We start from the raw sequence: 21363 nt of genomic DNA, 5'->3' as shown, positions 1-21363 counted from the left end.
CCAGAAGCCTGAGGGGATTTTTCTTGATACTTACTGTGGCAACTGGGTAGAGCGTCTGGAGGAAAATCTTATAATATTACGGGGTTCCACCTTTGATTGGGTCCTCCCTGAGTTTTTGTCCACATAGAGCCTTCAGCAGCTTGTCAATTACAGTTCACGTTTTCCTTCCTGGCACTGGCTGTGAGTTCATGTCCAGTTAAGCTGTGGCCCCATGTATTTACCCAACTGTCTCTCCATCCTTGGGGACAGTGGTTTTGCCTGGTGTCCTCCCCTCTCTTATGGAATCAAGAAGAATTGTTGATTTTTCGGTCTGTGCAGGTTCCCACTTGAGAATACAGTTTTCAGTAATTACATTTGTTCATGAGTCTGTCCCTCTCCTCTCATTCTTTGAGGTGGTCTTATATTTGTCACTCTTGTGCTTGCGTGGTACTTGGCTAGTAGTGGTCGTTTTTAGTTACTAAGTTTTGTCCAACTCTTTCGACCCCATGGACTGTAGCCCTTCAGGCTCCTCTGTCCATGGAATTTCCCAGGCAAGAATACTGGTTTGGGTTGCCATTTCCTTCTCCAAGGGGTCTTCCTGACCCAGTGATTGAACCTGCATCTCCTGCATTGGCAGGCAGATTCTTTACCACTGAGCCACCAGGGAAGCCCAAAGTGATAATTGCTGACTATTAAAATTTTTTTTGCCTAACAGTGTAAAATTCCATGAAATTTTGCTGTTGAACACTTTTGTGGGGCTAGGACCTGATCCCAGTGTTCAGGTTCTAAGCTGTTGGACAGGCCTCCTCTTAAGTTGGTACAGAGCCTGGTACATAGTTGATTTGGAATAAATATGGACTGAGTGAATATTAAGTGGATTCAGAGAGTATTTAAGGCCACAAAATCAGCTACATTCCATATTCTCCAGTTTTCCCTTAGTGAACAGTGTTTACCACCCTCTCCCCAAACTCAGTAATCTTTCTTTCACATTTTGGATCTTTATGCGTTTGTTTCTTTTTGGAAGTCATTTAGTCTCTGGAATGTTTGAGCTGGCAGTCGTGAATATTTAGGGTGGCTATAGAATGGATTTTGTGCTGACTACAAATCTGTATGTGTGTTTCTATGGTTTTTCTAAAGAAATGTGATTTTCTTAGTAACTCTCCTAGTTATTTAGACTAAGATATTTTCTTTTTAATTAACATAATTCACAATGTGTGTCCAAAACCCCCTTTTAGCAGTGGACAGTATTTTGCCATATTTGCTGCCCTGAATACAATGATCTATGTGAATATGGACAACTTTAATGTGAAAGAATTGAAGGCAATAAAAAATCTTCCATATCTTGGAAGCATGAATTTTGGAGAAGGGACCAAGTTAATAGGTACACTAAGTTCTGTGTTATCTTAAATTTTTTATTTAAAAAATTTTATATTTATATATTTAATATACATTTAATATATTTAATATTTATATATTATCTTAAATATATAACCTAATGCATGTGTACTCAGTCACTCAGTCATGTCCGACTTGTTGTAACCTCATGGACTGTAATCCACCAGACTCCTCTTTCCATGGAGTTTTCCAGGCAAGAATATTGGAGTGGGTTGCTGTTTACTGCTCCAGGGATCTTCCTGACTCAGGGATCAAACCTCTGTCTCCTGCGTCTCCTGCATTGGCAGGCAGATTCTTTACCATTGAACCACCTGGGAAGTCTTATACAACTTAATAGATAACATTAAATTCTTAAAATGTATTTGTTGTCTGATTTGATCAGAAACTGAAAAAATATATTTCTCAAGGTAACCAAGGCCATGTCTGTTTTAATTTATATTTAATAGCAATTAAATGAAATAGGTTTTTTAGCTGCATTGCCATAAATTTTATATTTTAAAAGAGTGAAACATTGTTATAATACATTTAACATTGAGGATGGTGATATATGTCTGTGCACATACATACATAATTTATAATACATACCATTTTGTATTCTGACACTTAATCTTTCCCTTTCTGAAGACAGTTTTTCCAAATGTGGCCTTAATCAGTGGTGTTGTTGCAGGAAAGGGGACCCCTTTCCAGCGCTAAAAACTGGGCTCTTGTCTAACACTTGGAAATGAATTGTCCAAGGAGACACATGTGCTGACAAAGCAAGAGATTTCATTGGGAAAGGGCATCCGGGTGGAGAGCAGTAGGGTAAGGGAACCCAGGAGAACAGCTATGTCACATGGCTTGCAGTCTTGGTTTTATGGTGATGGGGTTAGTTTCCGGGTTGTCTTTAGCCAGTCACTGTGACTCAGTCCTTCCTGGTGATGCACACTTTGTTCAGTCAAGATGGACACCAGAGAGAAGGATTCTGGGAGGTGGTCAGACATGTGTCTCCTTTTGATCTTTCCAGAACTCTTCTGGTTGGTGGTGGCTTATTAGTTCCGTGTTCCTTACAGGACCTCCTGCCATAAAACAACTCATGCAAATGGTTACTATGGTGCCTGGCCAGGGTGGGTGGTATCAATCAGTGTGCCTCCCCTAACAACTCTCCTCTGAGAGACTTCATACTCAAGATACTTCTTGGGAATTGGGGCAGAGGTCTTTCTTCTGTAACTTTTTCCTGCTGTGCATGGGCGTAGGCCTGCCTAGCAGAGCAGAAGTCTCTCTCTACCTGATCTAAGTCAAGGTATTTTTTTGCCTGAAACCAGCATTCACCCTTGTAATAACAGCAATTTAGTTTGAAACTTCTGGCTCCTCTCAGAAATGAAATAGACAGGGGCCAAACAGGAAACCTAACAGGATGGTCATCACTGGTCTCCAGAAACAGCAGGCAACATTTAGGGTGAGGGCTGCAGGGGACTTTTTTTTTTTTTTTTAATTGGTTGGTGGTGAGGCTACAGAGCTGTGCTCCAGGAATCTTGTGTTTAGTCTGAAGTTACCATCCTCCACCTGGGTGGGGGCTCCAGTTTTGTAGAACTCAAAGACATTGTTATGCATATTTCTTTGAGTAGGAAACAGGACCCTATCTGGAGGCTGTACAACCATTTGATTGTTTCTCCTCTGTTTCTGTATCCCCTCCCTTCCCTGATTAGCAATTGTTTGAATCCACCCTTTGGAACTCAGGGAAGGTCAAGGAGGCTGAATGAAGCCTATATCCTACAGACCATAAATGGAGAACACAGAACAGATCTGTACTCCAGAGCCCCACAGAGTTCTGCTCAGTTTTAATTTAGGGAACTAGGCAACTATGACTGTGATAACTTCCTGTCAAAATGGGGCATAGGACTGCCTCAGCTTGGAGAATGACAGTGAATTGGAAATATTCCTGAGCTCCAAGTTCTAGACCTGAGTCTTGTATGATTAAAATCTCAATCCCTTGGTCTGCCATTTTAGTGTAACAGACCCAATTAGAAGTAGTTGGAGGAGTGACAAACTGGAATTTTAATAGACAAAATAAATCTCATTTCTTTTTAGAAGAATAGGCCTGAAACCCAGTCTGGACCTGGCACTTTGGGGAGACTTGTAGCCAGGTAGCCAGTTGCCTAGTTTTATAAAAAGTAAGATTGCAGTTATTAGCTTCCAGCAGACATTGTTTTGAGAATGGTAGCATCCAAGCCTGACACAACTCAGAAAATGCAAGTGTTTAACAATACAAGGTCTAGTCTGAAAGTACTCCCGTAGCATCACCTAGTTATGTTCCAGGATGTCTGAACCAGCTACTCTATTTTGACTTTTAATTGTAACATTTTCCTTAATAGCCAAAGCAGATGTCACCATTAATGACGTCAGTGTTTCTCTAGGTGTGAGAAGATGCAAGAATTGGAACTCATAAAATATTCTCCTGAAAAGATACAACAATCTGAAGGCCTGTTCTGCTGGTTTTCCCAGAGGGCAGAGTACCTCATTCCTGATTTTCACCCTGAACTCCTTTCAGGGGAGTTGAAGGTCAGCAGTTGCAGTGACCATGATTTAATCTTTGTAGATGTAGGTGGAAAGTGTCAGTTTTCAGTTGGCAGAGCACGTTTTTGCTCATAAACTTGACCATGATTTTGAGGGGGGCATTTCATGACCATTCTATCCCATGGTGCTTTCCATTCTCAGGTTTGGCAAAGATTTGGTGGACAAGCCACTCAATGTGCTGTTACTGGACTAGGCCATAAAACAGTATCCAGAATTCTCTGGACCACCTGTCTTACTAGCCTCTTGGTCCAGGAAAACATTCCTTCTTGTTGCTTCTTCCCATATCTAGAGTTACACTGTTATCATCATCAATCTCATATGAAACTATTATTCTATCAGAGGCCTCAATCACACATTTGGCAGTGTGAGAAACAGCAATTTTGTAAAACAGGTGAAATACAAATAACATAGCCAACAGTATTAGTAAAGTCACAAGTAAGTCTTAAGAGCTTCCATTAGATGTAGCTCAGTATATCCCAGGTCATCTGACTTAGTCTACTCTGTAGAACGTTTATCTTCCAGGGAAATTATATATTGGCACTGTCTATAAGGCACATAGCCCAGTTTTCTAGTGCTACTAGACTGATTATCCTTAGTATGATTTAATTGTTTCCAACATAGAGGAGACTTTAAACCGAAATTACCATAGCCTGGTGTTATCTATATAAATCCATCCCATAATTGTGGGAGATTTTTTCCTCCTTTGCTGAAACTTTACTTGTTGCTCTGACTGAACTTGAGTAATAGAAGAAAACTCAAATTTATGGCCAGAGTCAGAGCAGGCATTATTAATTGGCCCCGTGAGGGGAATATCTAGTAATATCACAATGACCTGAATATGACTATAATTTTTTTTTAAGTAAATTTTCTCAGGGCCAACCAGTTAGAGTTTTATAGTGGAGAATTTTACCAAGATAACTCAGAACTACACACAGGTAATTGGCCACAAACCCAACAATTGGACTGATTTCTAAAACTAGCATAGGATCAGGTCTATTATAGAAAAGCATTTGATTTATATGCAAAGGTCTAAGAAGTCAAGAAAACATTATAAATGATCATATGAATCAGGTCCAGCATCTTGGGCAAGCTGTCTACCTCTGATGTCATTGTCTTCTCATCTGGTGTAGTGTAGTTTCTCCTCTGTTTGAGTATCATTTTAAGGTGAGATCGGTTCAGCTGTCTTCTCTATAGACAATCCAGTGTAGGGGCCTTTGGAAGTGGGAATTAATCTAAGAGTTAATTTCCCTTCAGTTTCATTTTGCATGAGCTAGTTAAGAGTACCTGATAAAAAAAAGTCCTTCCACCCAGGTTGGAGATAGTCCCTGAAATTATGTCTTTTTCCAGTCATGGTTGCAGGTCATGAGGCGGCATCTGATCTTCATCCAAAGATAGATTACTGAGATAAGCTTCAGAAACAAATTTGGGGTGTTCTTTAAGAATTCAATTAAATTTTACATTAATATCACATAACAGCAAAGAACTATTCAAGAAATGAGTCTTACTAGATGCAGACCTCCATTAACAAACTGGGATTTAACATTTATTGAAATGTCTTTTTCTCTATAAAGTTACCCTCATTTTTATCAAATATAACCAAATTAAGGCTAGTTTGTTTGCAAAATAGGCCTGTTCACACAAATTTTGGTCTGATGATTTATATAACTATAATTGATCATAGACTTTTTATTTTGCTGAAACATTTATAGAGTCTCAGACTAAACTTTTAAAATAAAACAGGACTGGGAAACTCACACCAAAGGCTTATCACAGATTTTGCCTAACAAATCTAGGTGAATTCTTCCCTTTTTAAGGTCTCCAAAATTCCTTGAGATTTTTATACCTGTTAGTGAGTTAACCTTCCTAACTCATTTGATAAACTTACTGGAAACCTAAGAGTTTCCAAATTCTGGAGGAGTCAGATAGAAAATATAATTGTTTTGTTTATAATGTGTAACTTTACCAAAGTATTGTCATAATTAGTTTGAGAGAAAGGTTTTCCCTACTCCTGGAAAACAGAAGATTCAAACCTGTAGTTTTTCAGACAGAAACTATAAAAGTTATAAGCATATTCACTGGTTCATTCAGTCCTTTGTTCACTTTTGTGAAGTAATCAGGTTTTTCATTAGAATACCAGGACATATCAGAATGTTAAGAGCTCAATATAATTTCTAGGATATCTATATTAGTAATATTTACTATACATTGTAACATGAGAGAATTTAGTACTCATTTGATAATATTTTTCATGTAATTTAACCAACCAAATAAATACAGTTTAATATCTCTCTTTGGGCTGTTTCAGGGGCCCTCTGAAGCACCCCAAAGTTAGCTAGAGGTCAAAGGAACTTCAAAAGAATTCGATTTAGGAAGTTTTGTCAAAAAAATCAATTAAAAGGGTTTAGAACATTTGGTCAGATTTAGTCAGTGTTGATGGGTGTATCATTTAGCTTGTTGATATGTCACAGTGGTGTATATACCTGAAGGTCTAGTGAAAGTCATCTCCGCCATCTTGGACCTAGTTGGCTCTAACCAGTTTTCCCATGGCTGTGTCATTCCTAACAAAATCCGCGTATCTAACTAATTGTAATCCGATTTTAAAAAAATCCTGATCATGCATAACTCTTTTTGGTATTTTTTTTAAACCTTTTTTTTTTTTTTTTTTTACTGAAACACACTTCCTACTTTCCTTTAGCAGCCAAGAACTAACTTGCATATTAGCATTTTATAGATTGGTGAGCATAAATACCAGTGATAATTTCTAAAACCCTCGCTTTCTTAAAACATTTTAGGATGGCACCAAACATTATTCATTTATAGTCCCAAACTCTTTAGTTTTTCTGTAAAAAGAAATCAGTGTTTAGTAGTAAATGTTTCAAAATCTTATTTTATTTGGATTTCAATAGACTTCCAACACTTAGTTTAGCACAATCCTTAGAAATTCAAGTTACCCCAATCTTGAGAGATTGTTTTAAACAGATATTCCTAAAGCATAATTATTATTAATAGAGCTTATCTGAAAGCTAATATCTCATTTACAATTTTTTAGAAGTTTCTTCACTCGAGGTAATTTCCTTGTTGACAAACTTGTAACAGATATGATAATATTTAACTTATATTAAACCTAAGTACAATGAAAACATTCTACTTAATGTTAATTATTCTAAGACATGTATATATTAGATCAACAAACATACATTAATATCAGGTATTTAATACTGAATATTTACCAGTTCACATGAACCTGGAATTTATTGTTTAATTTAGAATTATTTTATTTGTAAGTGCTTACCTTTCTTTAAGCCAATTAAAAAGAGCTCATTTACAAGTTAATCTCAAAAATATTATCCAGAGACAAAGACATACTGAGACATATTTAGACAGACACAACACAAGATCTAGCTTCATTTTCTAATTTTAGTCATGAATTAGATAGGACAATATAAAATTTAGTAGTTTATAAAAAACAGTTGGAATAAATAAAAATTTTAAAGCCTTTTTCCCATTTTTCCTCTGTCTCAGGAGTTAGAGATGGTTTAAATAAGTATTCCTGAGAGCCCTGGTCCCAAGGCACAGGGAAAGAAAACCAAGTTTTAACAAAATGGTGGCAGGCCTAAACCAAATGGTGGCCAGACAAAGCAAAATGGCCATCAAAAATCACAACACAGAACACAGAGTTAAAACACACATATAAACCTGGCAGTCCTCATCAGACACTCCCTTAAATATAAGAATACAATCTCTCAGAAAACCCATAGACATAGAACTTCAGATCCAAGTACTAACCGAGTAAAGGAAAATATCTCAGGTCTTCAAAGATTTCAAGGGAGGAAAGGAAGCCAGGTTGAAAGAAGAAGGGGGAGGAGGTGGGAGAGGGGGTGGCGAAAGGGGTGGCCTTACAGACGTCTCCTGCCACCTACAGATGCCCAGGCATCATGGGACTTTTCCCTGGGCCTCCAGAGAAGGGAGGACTAGAACTCGGCCCTACTAGAAACCAGACAGAACAGAACCAGAATTCGAGTTCTCTGCCAAGAGGTGATCAGTCTCCAATCCTCAGCTCAGGCTGAGGCTCTTCAACCAGATTCCTGTGTCCAGGACCAGGGGACTAGAAAAAAGGGGAAGGATAGGAAGTGTTAGGGAGAGGAAAGAGAGAGGGAATGGGAGAGAGGTCAATAAAGTCTCTTGTTCCATACCGGTCGGGGCACTCTGGCCAGTTGTCCACGTCAGGAGGAGACCAGGGACCAAAGGGTCCCAGTTGCGGCCGCTGGGTCTGGTCCATTGGCAGGCAAGCTGGCCCCTGAGTACCCCGAGTGGTCAGGATGTCAGTCGCAGTGAAGAAGAGTCCCACCAGAGTCGCCATTTGTTCCAGGAAGAGGGACCCCTTCCAGGGCCCAAAACTGGGCTCTTGTCTAACACTTGGAAATGAATTGTCCAAGGAGACACATGTGCTGACAAAGCTTATTGGGAAAGGGCACCTGGGTGGAGAGCAGTAGGGTAAGGGAACCCAAGAGAATAGCTCTATCACATGGCTCACAGTCTCGGGTTTTATGGTGATGGGGTTGTCTTTAGCCAATCATTCTGACTCAGAGTCCTTCCTGGTGGTGCACACCTTGTTCAGTCAAGATGGATGCCAGAGAGAAGGATTCTGGGGGGTGGTCAGACATGTGGTGTCTCCTTTTGACCTTTTCCGAACTCTGCTGGTTGGTGGTGGCTTATTACTTCCGTGTTCCTTACCAGGACCTCCTACCGTAAAACAACTCATGCAAATGGTTACTATGGTGCCTGGCCAGGGTGGGTGGTTTCAATCAGCATGCTTCCCTTAACAGTGTTATGGTCAATCTCATAAACACATAATTGGGTGTCCCCCTTTTTTTTTTTTGGTTGTTGTGACACTTAAAAAATGCAAAGCTGTTGGCCTTCATTTATAAAGTTCATTTTTAAAACCTTCCTGGTGGTTTATGGTTTATTACTGTAGTGAGCATGTGTGTGCATGGGTACTCACAAAGGATGCAAAAACTGTAAGAGGGCATATGTGTATCTACAGCTTTTCTTTGAAATATGCTTGAGAAATTGGCTCATGTCTATGTTTTAGCCAAACATGCTGCGTTAGCGTTTAATGATACTGCTTTCTCTTCCAAGTGAACTGACAAGGGCAGATGAAGGTCCTGTTTTCTGGAATGGGCCTGTCTTCTGACCTGTGTTTTATTTCAGATTGCTGTTGTAGGGAGGTCTTCATTCAGATGCAAATTCGTTGTTAAGTTTGTTTTGCTTTGGCTGCTGTTGGCTTTTCCTGGTTTTTCAGGAGGCCGAGGAGGGGGATTGAGAAAGTCAGAGGAAGTTTGATTTTGTAACAGGTTAGAGGGCCAAGGATGCCAAAAATACTTGGGAAGGGATGCTGCCCTTAGAGCTTTCTCTTCATTAGTAAATTGGATTAAGATGGTTCTGGAAGTCTTCCACAGAGTTATTTTGAACTTGAGTTGCACAGTTGATGATGGGTCAGCTCATGTGACCAGGCCAGAATGTCATCTAATGTTGCTTCTGCAGGCCTGTCTGTGCTGGATTATTGCCACAGCCTCCTTTGCTTTCATCATGCCAACCCCATCCACATTTCACAGAGCTGTGGGCATGTGACTTGTGTCACGTGACAAAAGGCCCTGCACTTGGTGCAATGCTCTGCTGTCACCATCTTGTAATTTTGTTGAACCAGGAGGTTCCATGTTTTCATTTTGTCCTGGGCCCTTGGTAATTGCTTTTAGCTATGAGAATGCCACTTCTGAAGCTACCTGTTTCCTTTAATCCTTCAAAGCCCATGCTCCTTTTCTGGCCTGTCTAGTGCTCTCTGTCCAATGATGTGCATATTTTCAGATGTTACTAACTGAAGTTCCTCCAGGTATGCCAAGCAGCTCCATGCCTCTGCAACCTTGGCTCCTAGTATTTCCTTCTCATTTTCCCTCCTGTACGTGGCTCTTCTCTATTCATAGTTTGAAATGCTGAGGAAATGAGACTGAGCTGTGAAACCCTACGTGGTCATCTCACCTAGTTAGTACTGATCCCACTTTGTCTCATATCTCCCTTGAAAACGTTCATACCTGGCAAGGTTGGGCTATATTTGACATTGGAGTAATGGTTCTGTAATAACTGTAAGGCAGATCAGATTGATTCTTGCCTGGGGAAAAGACTCTATAATCTTCAATGTATTCATTCATTCATGCAACAAATTTTAATGGAGTATCTATGCATGCCAGACCATATTGTAAACACTCAGGATATGGCAGTGAGCAAAGTATTATTATTTTTTCCAATGAGCTAACTATATTCTAGTCTGGGGGGGGGGAGCAGAAAGTGAATTCACTGATACATCAGTATATAATGTGTAAAGCCTATATAGTTTTGGGAAAGAATGCACAGGAGGATAAGGGAGTAGGGGGGGATTGGGACTTTTATGTTTGTGCTTGTGCCATTTGGGTAGGGTGGGAGACCTATCTGAGGTGATACTCAGAGACCTGAATGCTGAGAGGACTTGACCTTTTGAAATTCTGGGGGAAGGAGTCTTCCTAACAGAGGGCAGAACAAATGCAGAGGTCCTGCAGTGGACACATGCTTGTGATCTTCAGGAAAGTGCAAGGAGACTGTTGTGTCTGGACTAGGATGGGTAGTGAGGAGAGAAGTGGGAGATGGGGTCAGAGAACTTGGAGACCAAGGGGAGGACTTGGCTTATACTCTCAATGATATGGGAAGTCATAGGAGGGGCATAATGGGCTTTAAAGGGGTCACTCTGTATTTATGCACAGGAGTCACATCACATGCTGCTGAAAAGTCAAGTAAGCAAAGAATTGAGAATTGGCTGCTTAGTGAAGTGAAGTCTCTCAGTCATGCCCGACTCTTTGTGACCCCATGGATAGTAGCCTGCACCAAGCTCCTCCATCTGTGGGATTTTCAAGGCAAGAGTACTGGAGTGGGTTGCCATTTCCTTCTCCAGGGAATCTTCCCAACCCAGGGATTGAACCCAGGTCTCTCACACTGTAGACAGATGCTTTACTGTCTGAGCCACCAGGGAAGTATTCTTTAGATTGACTCATGTGCAAGAACCTAAAAGCACTCTTGTTTTGTAGCCAGTCAAGGAATGGTCTAGGTAAAGGACTCGCTTTGATCTCAGCTATGGGATCCTTTATCAGTTCTCTCCTCTTCACTATATAAAGATTTCTTAGGCTTTGGAGTTTGTCTCACTGCTTCCTTCCCTTTCTCTCCACTTTCTGATAAGCCACGAGCTCTTATTAACTACCAGGGCAGTCCAGGGCCTTCAGTGTGTGTTTCACAGTGGCACAGACTGTTCTGCAGGACCGCAACTTGTTCTAGTTTGTTCAGCAGCTAGTGTTGTGCTGTGTTTTGATCAGTTGTCCTGGATATGAGAGACATGTGGAAGTATAATGTTAAGATTTTCGTGTTCAGCTAGGTGTAGAGAATGGGAGAGGAACTTCCTTGGTAGTCCAGTGACTGACTCAACACTCCCAATGCAGGGAGCCCAGGTTCGAGCCCTGGTCAGGGAACTGCTGCTGCTGCTAAGTCACATCAGTTGTGTCTGACTCTGTGCGACCCCAGAGATGGCAGCCCACCAGTCTCCCCCGTCCCTGGGATTCTCCAGGCAAGAACACTGAAGTGGGTTGCTATTTCCTTCTCCAATGCATGAAAGTGAAAAGTCAAAGTGAAGTCGCTCAGTCATGTCCGACTCTTAGCGACCCCATGGACTGCAGCCCACCAGGTTCCTCCATCCATGGGATTTTCCAGGCAAGAGTACTGGAGTGGGTTGCCATTTCCTTCTCTGGGTCAAGGAACTAGATCCCACTATTTGGCAAAGCCAAATAAATACATATTTTTTAAAACCCACAACAACAAGAGAAATCAAGAAAATCAAGACAGTTGGTGCTTAATCTTAGATGATATCTGAGGAGAGTACAGTAGTGCCCCCCTGTCTGTGGGGAATGCATTCCAGGGTCCCCAGTTGATGCCTGAAACCAAAGTACTGAAAGCTATATATACTATGTTTTTTCCCTATACATACATACCTAGGATAAAGTAATTTTGATAAAGTAATGGTAATTAATAAATTAGGCATCATAGGAGATTAATAGCAATAACTAATAATAAGATATCAAACCAGTAAATCCAAAAGGAAATCAGTCCTGAATATTCGTTAGAAGCACTGATGCAGAAACTACAGCTCCAATACTTTGGCCACCTAATGTGAAGAACTGACTTGTTAGAAAAGACCCTGATGTTGGCAAAGATTGAAGGCAAGAAGAGAAGGGGATGACAATTAGATGATTGGATGGCATCACCGACTCGATGGACATGAGTTTGAGCAAGCTCCAGGAATTGTGATGGACAGGGAGGCCTGGTGTGCTGCAGTCCATGGGATTGTAAAGAGTCGGACATGATTGAGCAACTGAACTGAACTGAATAAGACAGAACAATTATAACAACATACTCTAGTTAGGTGAATGTGACCTCTCCGATTTAGTGCTTTTTTCATCTTAACTGTGCCCTTATGCACTGTGTTCATTACTTCTGAAGTTTGAGGTGCAGCAGCAAAACTGGGGAGTGAATTTCCTTTTTCTTCTTTACAACTTCATGGATAGGTTTGCTCTTACCATATATCTCAGCAGCCTTAACTGTATTTTTCTTTCCTCCTAAGTTGAACTTTTACCTTTTTACTTAAAAGAAGCACTGTTTATGGTTTCTCTTTGGCACATCTGAATGGCCGGCATCACTGTTCTTGCACTTTGGGTTATTATTATGTAAAATAAAGTCACTGCACGACAGTATGTACCAAGATAGCTACTAAGTGACTAACAGATGGGATACTGTAGATGAAAGGATGATTTATGTCCCAGGCAGGGTGGAGCAGAATGGCAAGAGAGGTCATCGTGCTGCTCAGAACGGTGCCCAATTTAAAACTTATCAGTTGCTTATTTCTGGTATTTTCCATTTAATATTTTTCAGACCATGATTGACTTTGGATAATTGAATCCAAGGAATCTGTTGATAGGGGAGGACTCTGTTACTGATGAGGCAGGAAGCATCCAAGACAAGAACAGAGTGGGAGGGTAATGTGATTTTGGACAGGATAGGTTTGAGGTGTCAGCGGAGGTACATTTTGAGCCATTTAGGAGATAATCAGAGGTCTTAGAGGTATCATTTTGGACATTGTTCACTAAATTACTGAATTCAAATGTGCCACAGTACCATAACTCTTCCATCTGTAGGGACCTGAAACGTGAATTAAGCCCAATCCAGTTTGCAAAATCCCTCTATAATATCCTTTCTCTGAGTCTCCATTCAAATATTTCCTCAAGCAACTCTTCCTGTCCATTTGCAATTCCCACTAGTACTAATTCTAAGCCCTGGGGGATTAAGTAAGGTAATGCCTTTTCCATCTGTCCAGAATCAGGTTTGGGTCAGTTGTTATCATGTCCTCTGGGTCTTCTCTTTTCTGTACAAGACCATTCCTCCTCATTAACCATTTCCTCATGGGATGTTTCAAACCAGGTCATATCTTGGTCTCTCACCTCGGAAGATGTATATTTGTTGTTTGCATGTACCTTGAAGTTTGGTGGATGAGACTGAGAACAGGACTCGGGGGCTGGTCTGACCATCACAGAGTAAGCTTCTCAGTTGCTCTGAGTGTTCTGTCTGACAGTGATTTTTCAGATGTACATGTTTCTTACAGGTATTACCCAAGAAAACTGAAAGCATAAATTCACACAGAAACTTGTACATGAGTGTATATTGCAGCATTATTCAAAATAGCCCCAAAGTGAGAACAACCCCAGTGCCTGATAACTGATGTATGTATAAACAACATGTGCTATGTCCACACAAAAGAATTATAATATTCAGGCTTGATAATGGTACAACATGGATGATCCTTGAAAACATGCTGAGGAACCAGACACAAAAAACTACATCGTGTACATAAATGTGAAATGTGCAGTATAGGCAAACTATAAAGACCAAAAGTAGATTAGTAGTTGCCAGTACCTAGGGGGAGGAGGGGATGGGAGAGTGACCGCTAGTAGGTATGGAGTTTCTTCCTGGGGTAATAGAAATGTTCTGAAATTAGGTAGTGGTGATGCTTGCACAACGTGGAGAAGGTATTAAAAGCCACTCAACTGCACACTTTAAAATGGTGAATGTTATGATGTGTGACTTGTAATGTTATGATGTGTGACTTGTATCTCAATAAAGCTGTCCTAAAAAACATACAAGTTTTACCTCCTCTCTAAAGGTGAGGATCTTATGAAGAATCAATGAAATAACACAAATAAAATGTTTAAAGCATAGCACCTGCTAGTTTGTATTCCCAGTTAAAGAGTCTTACTGTTGCTCTCAGGTAAAGCCATACTGCTTAAATATTGGTAAGCTGCAACTTTCAGTCACTGCTACATTTGTAGAATATTACCTGTTAAGTAGTATGCGGTCAGTAAATCCTTATTGAATGAATGTGTTTTGTTCACATTCATACCTAGCCACGCATTTGTTCTTTTTCTCGCAGTGCATTTCTGAATCATATCACTGGGCCTGACTCTGGGCTTTTTGCCCAGTGGTAGTCATCGAGTGATGGGGAAGTCTTCACAGCCCATGTTTCAGTGTGGAAGGTGAAGTTGGGAGTATAGATTCAGTCTGTGAAAGGAAGGCCTCTACCTTATTAAGTTCAAGCAGAAGGTGGGGGCAAATGGTTTTTAACCTTTTTTCGGCCGGTAATATAATTCTGCTCTGTGTTTTTATAAGAACTTAATTGGCCTGTCAAGAATGTGTTTCTAATGGTTCATGATCAGATTGCTAGAGAGCTGAGGACTTCATCTGGATTAAAAAAAAATCAGTTCCTAGAAATTTAACAGATGTTCTCTTGAACCCAACTGACAATTTCCATGTATAGCAAATTGTTATTTTAAATTATGATAGGAGCATTTCTTTCTTTGAAAAAAAATTGAAATTCACGTCTTTTCACGAACTTGGCATTCCACTAAAAATACTTGAGTTGCTTCTACAACTGCGTCAGCAAGGTGCCATCTGCTTAACTAAGGCTCATGAAAAGAAAGAAACCCATTGTTGTTTGTATCATCCAGCCCTTTTTCTAGAAGAGTAGTGGAAATTTTTGAGGTTTCTGAGGAATGGTTGAGTCTCTCAGCTTCCTTTAGTCTTCCCTGTACCGTGAACTGTGAGGTCGATCCTTTTTCCTTGTTACCGGAAACTGGTGGGAGGCTTGGGTCCAGAGTGTGGCTCACTGCTAGCAACCAGACTGGACTTTACTCCTTTCCTGGCCTTTATTGTGTGCCACTCTCCATCTAGACTCCAGCTTTATTTCCTACTCTGATTTTCCCTTTGCCCTAATTTATATTTCCTTTCATTTTTATTTCTGTCTGTGTGTATCTTCAAGAGATGCTCTTCTAATTCTTTGGCAGACAACTGGGAGACAGGGTCGCCATTATTGAAGCCAATTTTAAAAATATGACTCTTTAAAAATCTTTCCCCCCAGGACATCAGGCAGGAATGGAAAAAAAAGCAAAACTGTCAGGAGAGAGTTGGTAAGCATTTTTTTTCCCCCAGAAGCTTTTTTGAGTGTCTCTTTTTCCTGTCTTTTTAATAGAAGTTGGTGATATGGCAAAGCAATACATAGAGAAAGGCCTTTTGGTTCCCGATCATGTGATCACACGCCTCATGCTGCTGGAGTTGGAGAACAGGCGCGGCGAGCACTGGCTACTCGATGGTGAGTTGAACCTGGGGATCCACCGGGCTTCTGCTAGTAGTGGGTCATGGTTCCTTGAACACTTCCATAATTTCTTACAGATTGCAAAGTGCCTTTTTTCCCCAGTCATTTCTTTAGACAGATTCCAATTTGGCAACATAATTAAAAAACCCATGTGGGTGAAGCCTTTTAATTCCTTTGTCTGCATACTACCATCCCTAAAGCCATCAACTTGAAGCAAACCTTAATTGAATTCCCAGTATTGTTCCAGTTTTGATGGTGCTTTTTGTTTCCATGACTAGGTCATCATAAGTATGACTCATCTTAAATCAGAGTTTCTTTCATTCAAACTAAGCCACATAAGTTAAAAGCATCTGTTATCATTTTTTACCTGTCAGGTTTAAAAAAGAGAGAAAATCTGAAAATATTTTATTATTGAGGGTGTAAGAAATAAGTATTCTTGAGAATAAAATGGGTAACCTTTGGAGGGCAATTTAGTAGTCTTTAGCAATTCCCTGCTTCATTTCTTGCCTAAAAATATATATTCAAGGATGTTTATTTTCAGCAGTCTTTGCAAGACACTATTTGTTGTTCAGTCCCTCCACTCTTTGTAACCCTATGGACTGTAGCACGCCAGGCTTCCTGGTCCTTCACCATCTCCCGGAGTTTGCTCAAACTCATGTCCATTGAGTTCGTGATGCCATCCAACCATCTCGTCCTCCATCATCCCCTTCTCCTTCTGCCTTCAATCTTTCCCAATATGACGGTCTTTTCTAATGAGCCAGCTCTTCGATCAGGGGACCAAAAGTATTGGAGCTTCAGCATCAGTCCTTCCAATGAATATAAAGGGTTGATTTCCTTTAAGATTAAGTGTTTTGATCTTGCTGTCCAAGGGACTCTCAAGAGTCTTCTCCAGCACAGCACAGTTCAAAAGCATCAATTCTACTGTGCTCAGCCTGTTTTATGGTCCAACTGGCACATCCATACATGACTATTGACAAAGCAATTGCTTTGACCTTTGTTACAAGACACTGGTAACAACCTAAATATTTATCTTATGCTCAGTCCCTCAGTCAGAGCACATCCAGCTCTGCAGCCCCATGGACTGTAGCCCACCAGGCTCCTTTGTATGGGATTTCTCAGGCAAGAATACTGGAGTAGGTTGCCATTTCCTTCTCCATGGGATCTTTCTGACCCAGGGATTGAACCCAAGTCTCTTGTATCTCCTGTATTGGCAGGCGGATTCTTTACCACTAGTGCCACCTGGGAAGCCAAGTATCTTATCATAGGGTTGCTTTAAATTTTAGTATGCCTATTAAATATCTATATCTATATATTGATATAGATAGTGCTCTAAGATAAACTGCCAAGTGAAAAAAACTAGTTGCAATATAGTATATATCATATACTATTATCTTTGTAAAAATGAACATACATATTACTGTATGTACTTATACACACATATATAATCTGTCTTAGGAAGGATATAAAAAACTAATAACAGTGGTTGGCTTTGGATAAGGATTAGGGTTGGGAGAGAGATTTACCTTTCATTGTATACACCTTTGCAACTGTTTGATTTTTAATATCTAAATAATACATAAGCCTAATTTTTCAAAAAAACTCAGGCAAATATCATATGATATCATATGGACTCTTAAAAATATCAGCCTTATTTATAAAACAGAAATAGATGCACAGACATAGAAAACAAACTTGTGGTTACCTAAGGGGCTAACAGTTGAGAGGAGATAAAGTAGGAGTTTAAGACTAACATATACACTTTCAGTTCAGTTCACTTCAGTCGCTCAGTCATGTCCGACTCTTTGCGACCCCATCAATCGCAGCACGCCAGGCCTCCCTGTCCATCACCAACTCCCAGAGTTCACTCAGACTCACGTCCATCGAGTCAGTGATGCCATCCAGCCATCTCATCCTCTGTCGTCCCCTTCTCCTCCTGCCCCCAATCCCTCCCAGCATCAAAGTCTTTTCCAATGAGTCAACTCTTCGCATGAGGTGGCCAAAGTCCTGGAGTTTCAGCTTTAGCATCATTCCTTCCCAAGAAATCCCAGGACTAATCTCCTTTAGGATGGACTGGTTGGATCTCCTTGCAGTCCAAGGGACTCTCAAGAGTCTTCTCCAACACCACAGTTCAAAAGCATCAATTCTTCGGCGCTCAGCCTTCTTCACAGTCCAACTCTCACATCCATACATGACCACAGGAAAAACCATAGCCTTGACTAGACGGACCTTAGTCGGCAAGGTAATGTCTGTGCTTTTCAATATGCTATCTAGGTTGGCCATAACTTTTCTTCCAAGGAGTAAGCGTCTTTTAATTTCATGGCTGCAGTCACCATCTGCAGTGATTTTGGAGCCCAAAAAAATAAAGTCTGACACTGTTTCCACTGTTTCTCCATCTATTTCCCATGGAGTGATGGGACCGGATACCATGATCTTTGTTTTCTGAATGTTGAGCTTTAAGCCAACTTTTTCACATTATTATATATAAAATGGGCTTCCCAGGTGACTCAGTGTTAAAAAATCCACCTGCCAGTGCAGCAAATGCAGGAGACATAGGTGTGATCCCTGGATCAGGAAGCTCCTCTGAAGTAGGAAGGAAATGGCAACCCACTCTAATATTCTTGCCTGGAAAATTCCGTGGACAGAGGAGCCTGGTGGGTTATAATCCATGGGGTGGCAAAGACTTGGAGGTGACTGAGCATATATATTACTATATATAAAATAGGTAAACAACATAGATGTACTGTTTAGCATTAGGAACTATATTCAATATATTATACTTATAATGGAAAAGTGGAGAAGGCAATGGCACCTCACTCCAGTACTCTTGCCTGGAAAATCTCATGGATGGAGGAGCCTGGTAGGCTGCAGTCCATGGGGTCGCAAAGAGTCGGACACAACTGAGGGACTTCACTTTCACTTTTCACTTTCATGCATTGGAGAAGGAAATGGCAACCCACTCCAGTGTTCTTGCCTGGAGAATCCCAGGCATGGCTGAGCCTGATGGGCTGTTGCCTATGGGGTCACACAGAGTTGGACACAACTGAAGCGACTTAGCAGCAGCAGCATAATGGAAAAGAATGTGAAAAATAATATATATATATATTCAATTATGTATATATATAACTGATTCACTTTACTGTATACTTGAAACAGCATTGTAAATTAACTATACTTCAATTTTATAACAATGGTTTGAAAAAAAACAGCTCAGTGGTTCCTATGATATGTTACCTAGGAAAATGCATACAGATGCTCATACATGAACTACTACAGTTTTGTACTTCAGGAAGCTGGAATTAAGAATCATCTACTTTAAGTAGATGATTCTTTAAGCCCAGTATAAATCTTTTGATTTATTAATTGAAAAAAAAATGGACTGTGTGGATTATTTGTCTTACTCTTAAATAGCAAGATTCCTCGGCAGTGAAAATAGAAACTTGATGAATATATTGCTTTCTAGGAATGAAAGGATAGTGAGATTTATATATAAGAAACTTCTTTCCATTGCAGAGTAGTTTTCCTTTAGTTCACTCAGTGTATTCTTTCCTGTCTTACTTTGGAGAACCAAAGCCTCAGCAAGTTGTGATAATGTGAACTTTAATGTTTGTTAGCCAAAGAGAAGCCAGAGTGACTTGTCCTACATTTTAACTATCAGATTGCCTATTTTTCCTAAAGTCTGGAGCTGTGAATCTCCCAAATGACTAATATGTTGTAGAGTAGTTATTCTGTATCAGTGTTTCTCAAAGTGTGTAGTGTTGGTAGTGGATTGATGAGAAAACAGACTGTAGTTTAGAAAATGTTAGTTTAAATATTAAAGATTGCTTGAATTTATTGAGTACTCACTGTGTGCCAAGTAGTGATCTAAGCTTTAGATATTTATTATCTCATTCAGTCCCTACAGTGATCATATGAAGGTAGAGATTGTTATTTCCATTTAATAGATGAGAAAATGGAGGCAAAGTAGGGTTCACTTACCTATTCAAAGTTAGTAAATCCAGATTAACCAACTTCTTAGGACTTTAACGCACCTTTACTATGATAGTGTGATTTAACTCTTCATAGAAAGTGATATCATGAGGCATTTTCTGAATTTATTTAACCCTAGAATCTCCTACCCTATGGAGAACCTGTGTGTTTGGTTCTATGGACCATTCTTTGTGAACTCTACTGTTCAACATCTATTCTTCAGTGTGTAGGTGTCCTGAAAAGTTGACTATAGCATAGATCATATCTTTCTAGAATGCCTTCCATTAAAAATATTGGGAACTGCAGGGGGCTGCAGGGAACCAACAGACTGAACTGAAAAGCTCTGTCAAGAGAGAGGCTATAATGGTCTGTGGAAAGTATATGTTTATTTATTAGTAATGAATAAAGCTCCTACTGTGAGTCAGGAACTATTAGGTGCTGTTGATAAAATGACAAGACACTTTCTCTGTTAAGGGGACTTATATTACAGTAGGGGAGTCAGGTGTGTAAACAATTATGACAGTGTAATGAAATCAATACCTATGTGGGTACACTGAGGACCCAAAGGAGAAAATTATCTCTTCTCATGGTAGAAAGTGGGATTGGCTACTTTATGGTAAAAGAGATGAATAGAGTGAGGTCCTGCAGGTTGATGAATGGGGTTGGAAGGAGAATTTTTTCATCAAAGGGGTAATGTGAACTAAGTAAGAGAGGAGTGACTTAGCCTAGTGTTTTCCTGTGCCTGCAGACAGAGGCAGAGGAAATCCTGGGGTGATAGACTTTGATTCTATACAGAGATGGTGGAACTGGAAATTGGTGACACGGACCACTGAAGATGTGTGTGCGTTCTCAGTCGCTTCAGTCGTGTCTGACTCTTTGTGATCCTATGGACTGTAGCCCATCAGGCTCCTCTGTCCATGGGATTCTCCAGGCATGAATACTGGAGTGGGTTGCCATGCCCTCCTCCAAAGGATCTTCCCAATCCAGGCATTGAACTCACTTCTCTTGCATCTCCTGCATTGGCAGATGGATTCTTTACCACTAGTGCCACCTGGGAAGCTCACTGAAGACTTAAGGGGAATAGCATGATCAAATCTGTTGATGTTTCAGAAAGACTATTCTGTTAGCAACAGAGCAATTAGATGCTGGGGTAGGGGAGGAGGTGGTGACCTGAAGCTGGGGAAGAGATTGTTAGCACAATTGGACCAAGAGATGTTGAAGGCCTGAATTTAAGCATCAACAGTGATGTGGCCAGGAGGCACCATTCCTGAAAGATTGCCTTGATGAGGAAAAAAAATTGACAGGAGTGTTGACTGATGTTAGGCACTGTAGACCTGGGGTTCTCTATGATTGCCTTCCTAGCTTTTGGAGTTTCTTGGCTATCAGTACCTTACCTATACTTCTCCAGTTTTGTTAATTTCTCCAGACTCTTAATATTTAAGTCACAAAAATTAACCCCCGACTTTCTTTCTTATGTTGGTATTTTCCATGACTGATAACTTGAACTTTGCTACCATCTAACGGTAATTTATATTTCTCTAGTTTGGATTCTTTAATCGTTAAGTTTTCTCACCTTATAAAATGAACTTGTATAGTTTTAAGTAAACTTAACTGTTAAAAAAGGATCATGTGTCTTAAACTCCTTTGGGAAGGTGGTTAGTGTAATCACCACTAATCCCAGTAGTACCGGTGCTTTTAAT

The 21363-nt window shown here is 40.2% G+C and overlaps 1 protein-coding gene across 1 annotated transcript in view; it reads left to right on the top strand.

Moving 5' to 3' along the window:
• The window catches only part of AK4 (adenylate kinase 4), a 92686-nt gene that overhangs the window by 42241 nt on the left and 29082 nt on the right, over positions 1 to 21363 (top strand). The window contains exon 2 of the mRNA XM_052637251.1: positions 15575 to 15694. Coding sequence (XP_052493211.1) covers positions 15575 to 15694 — 120 coding nt within the window. The remainder of the gene's footprint in view (positions 1 to 15574; positions 15695 to 21363) is intronic.

Source organism: Budorcas taxicolor, chromosome 3 (assembly GCF_023091745.1).
Source record: "Budorcas taxicolor isolate Tak-1 chromosome 3, Takin1.1, whole genome shotgun sequence".
Lineage (NCBI taxonomy): Eukaryota > Metazoa > Chordata > Mammalia > Artiodactyla > Bovidae > Budorcas > Budorcas taxicolor.
The sequence above is the reverse complement of the archived record's forward strand: the minus strand, read 5'-3'. Positions and strand labels throughout refer to the sequence as shown.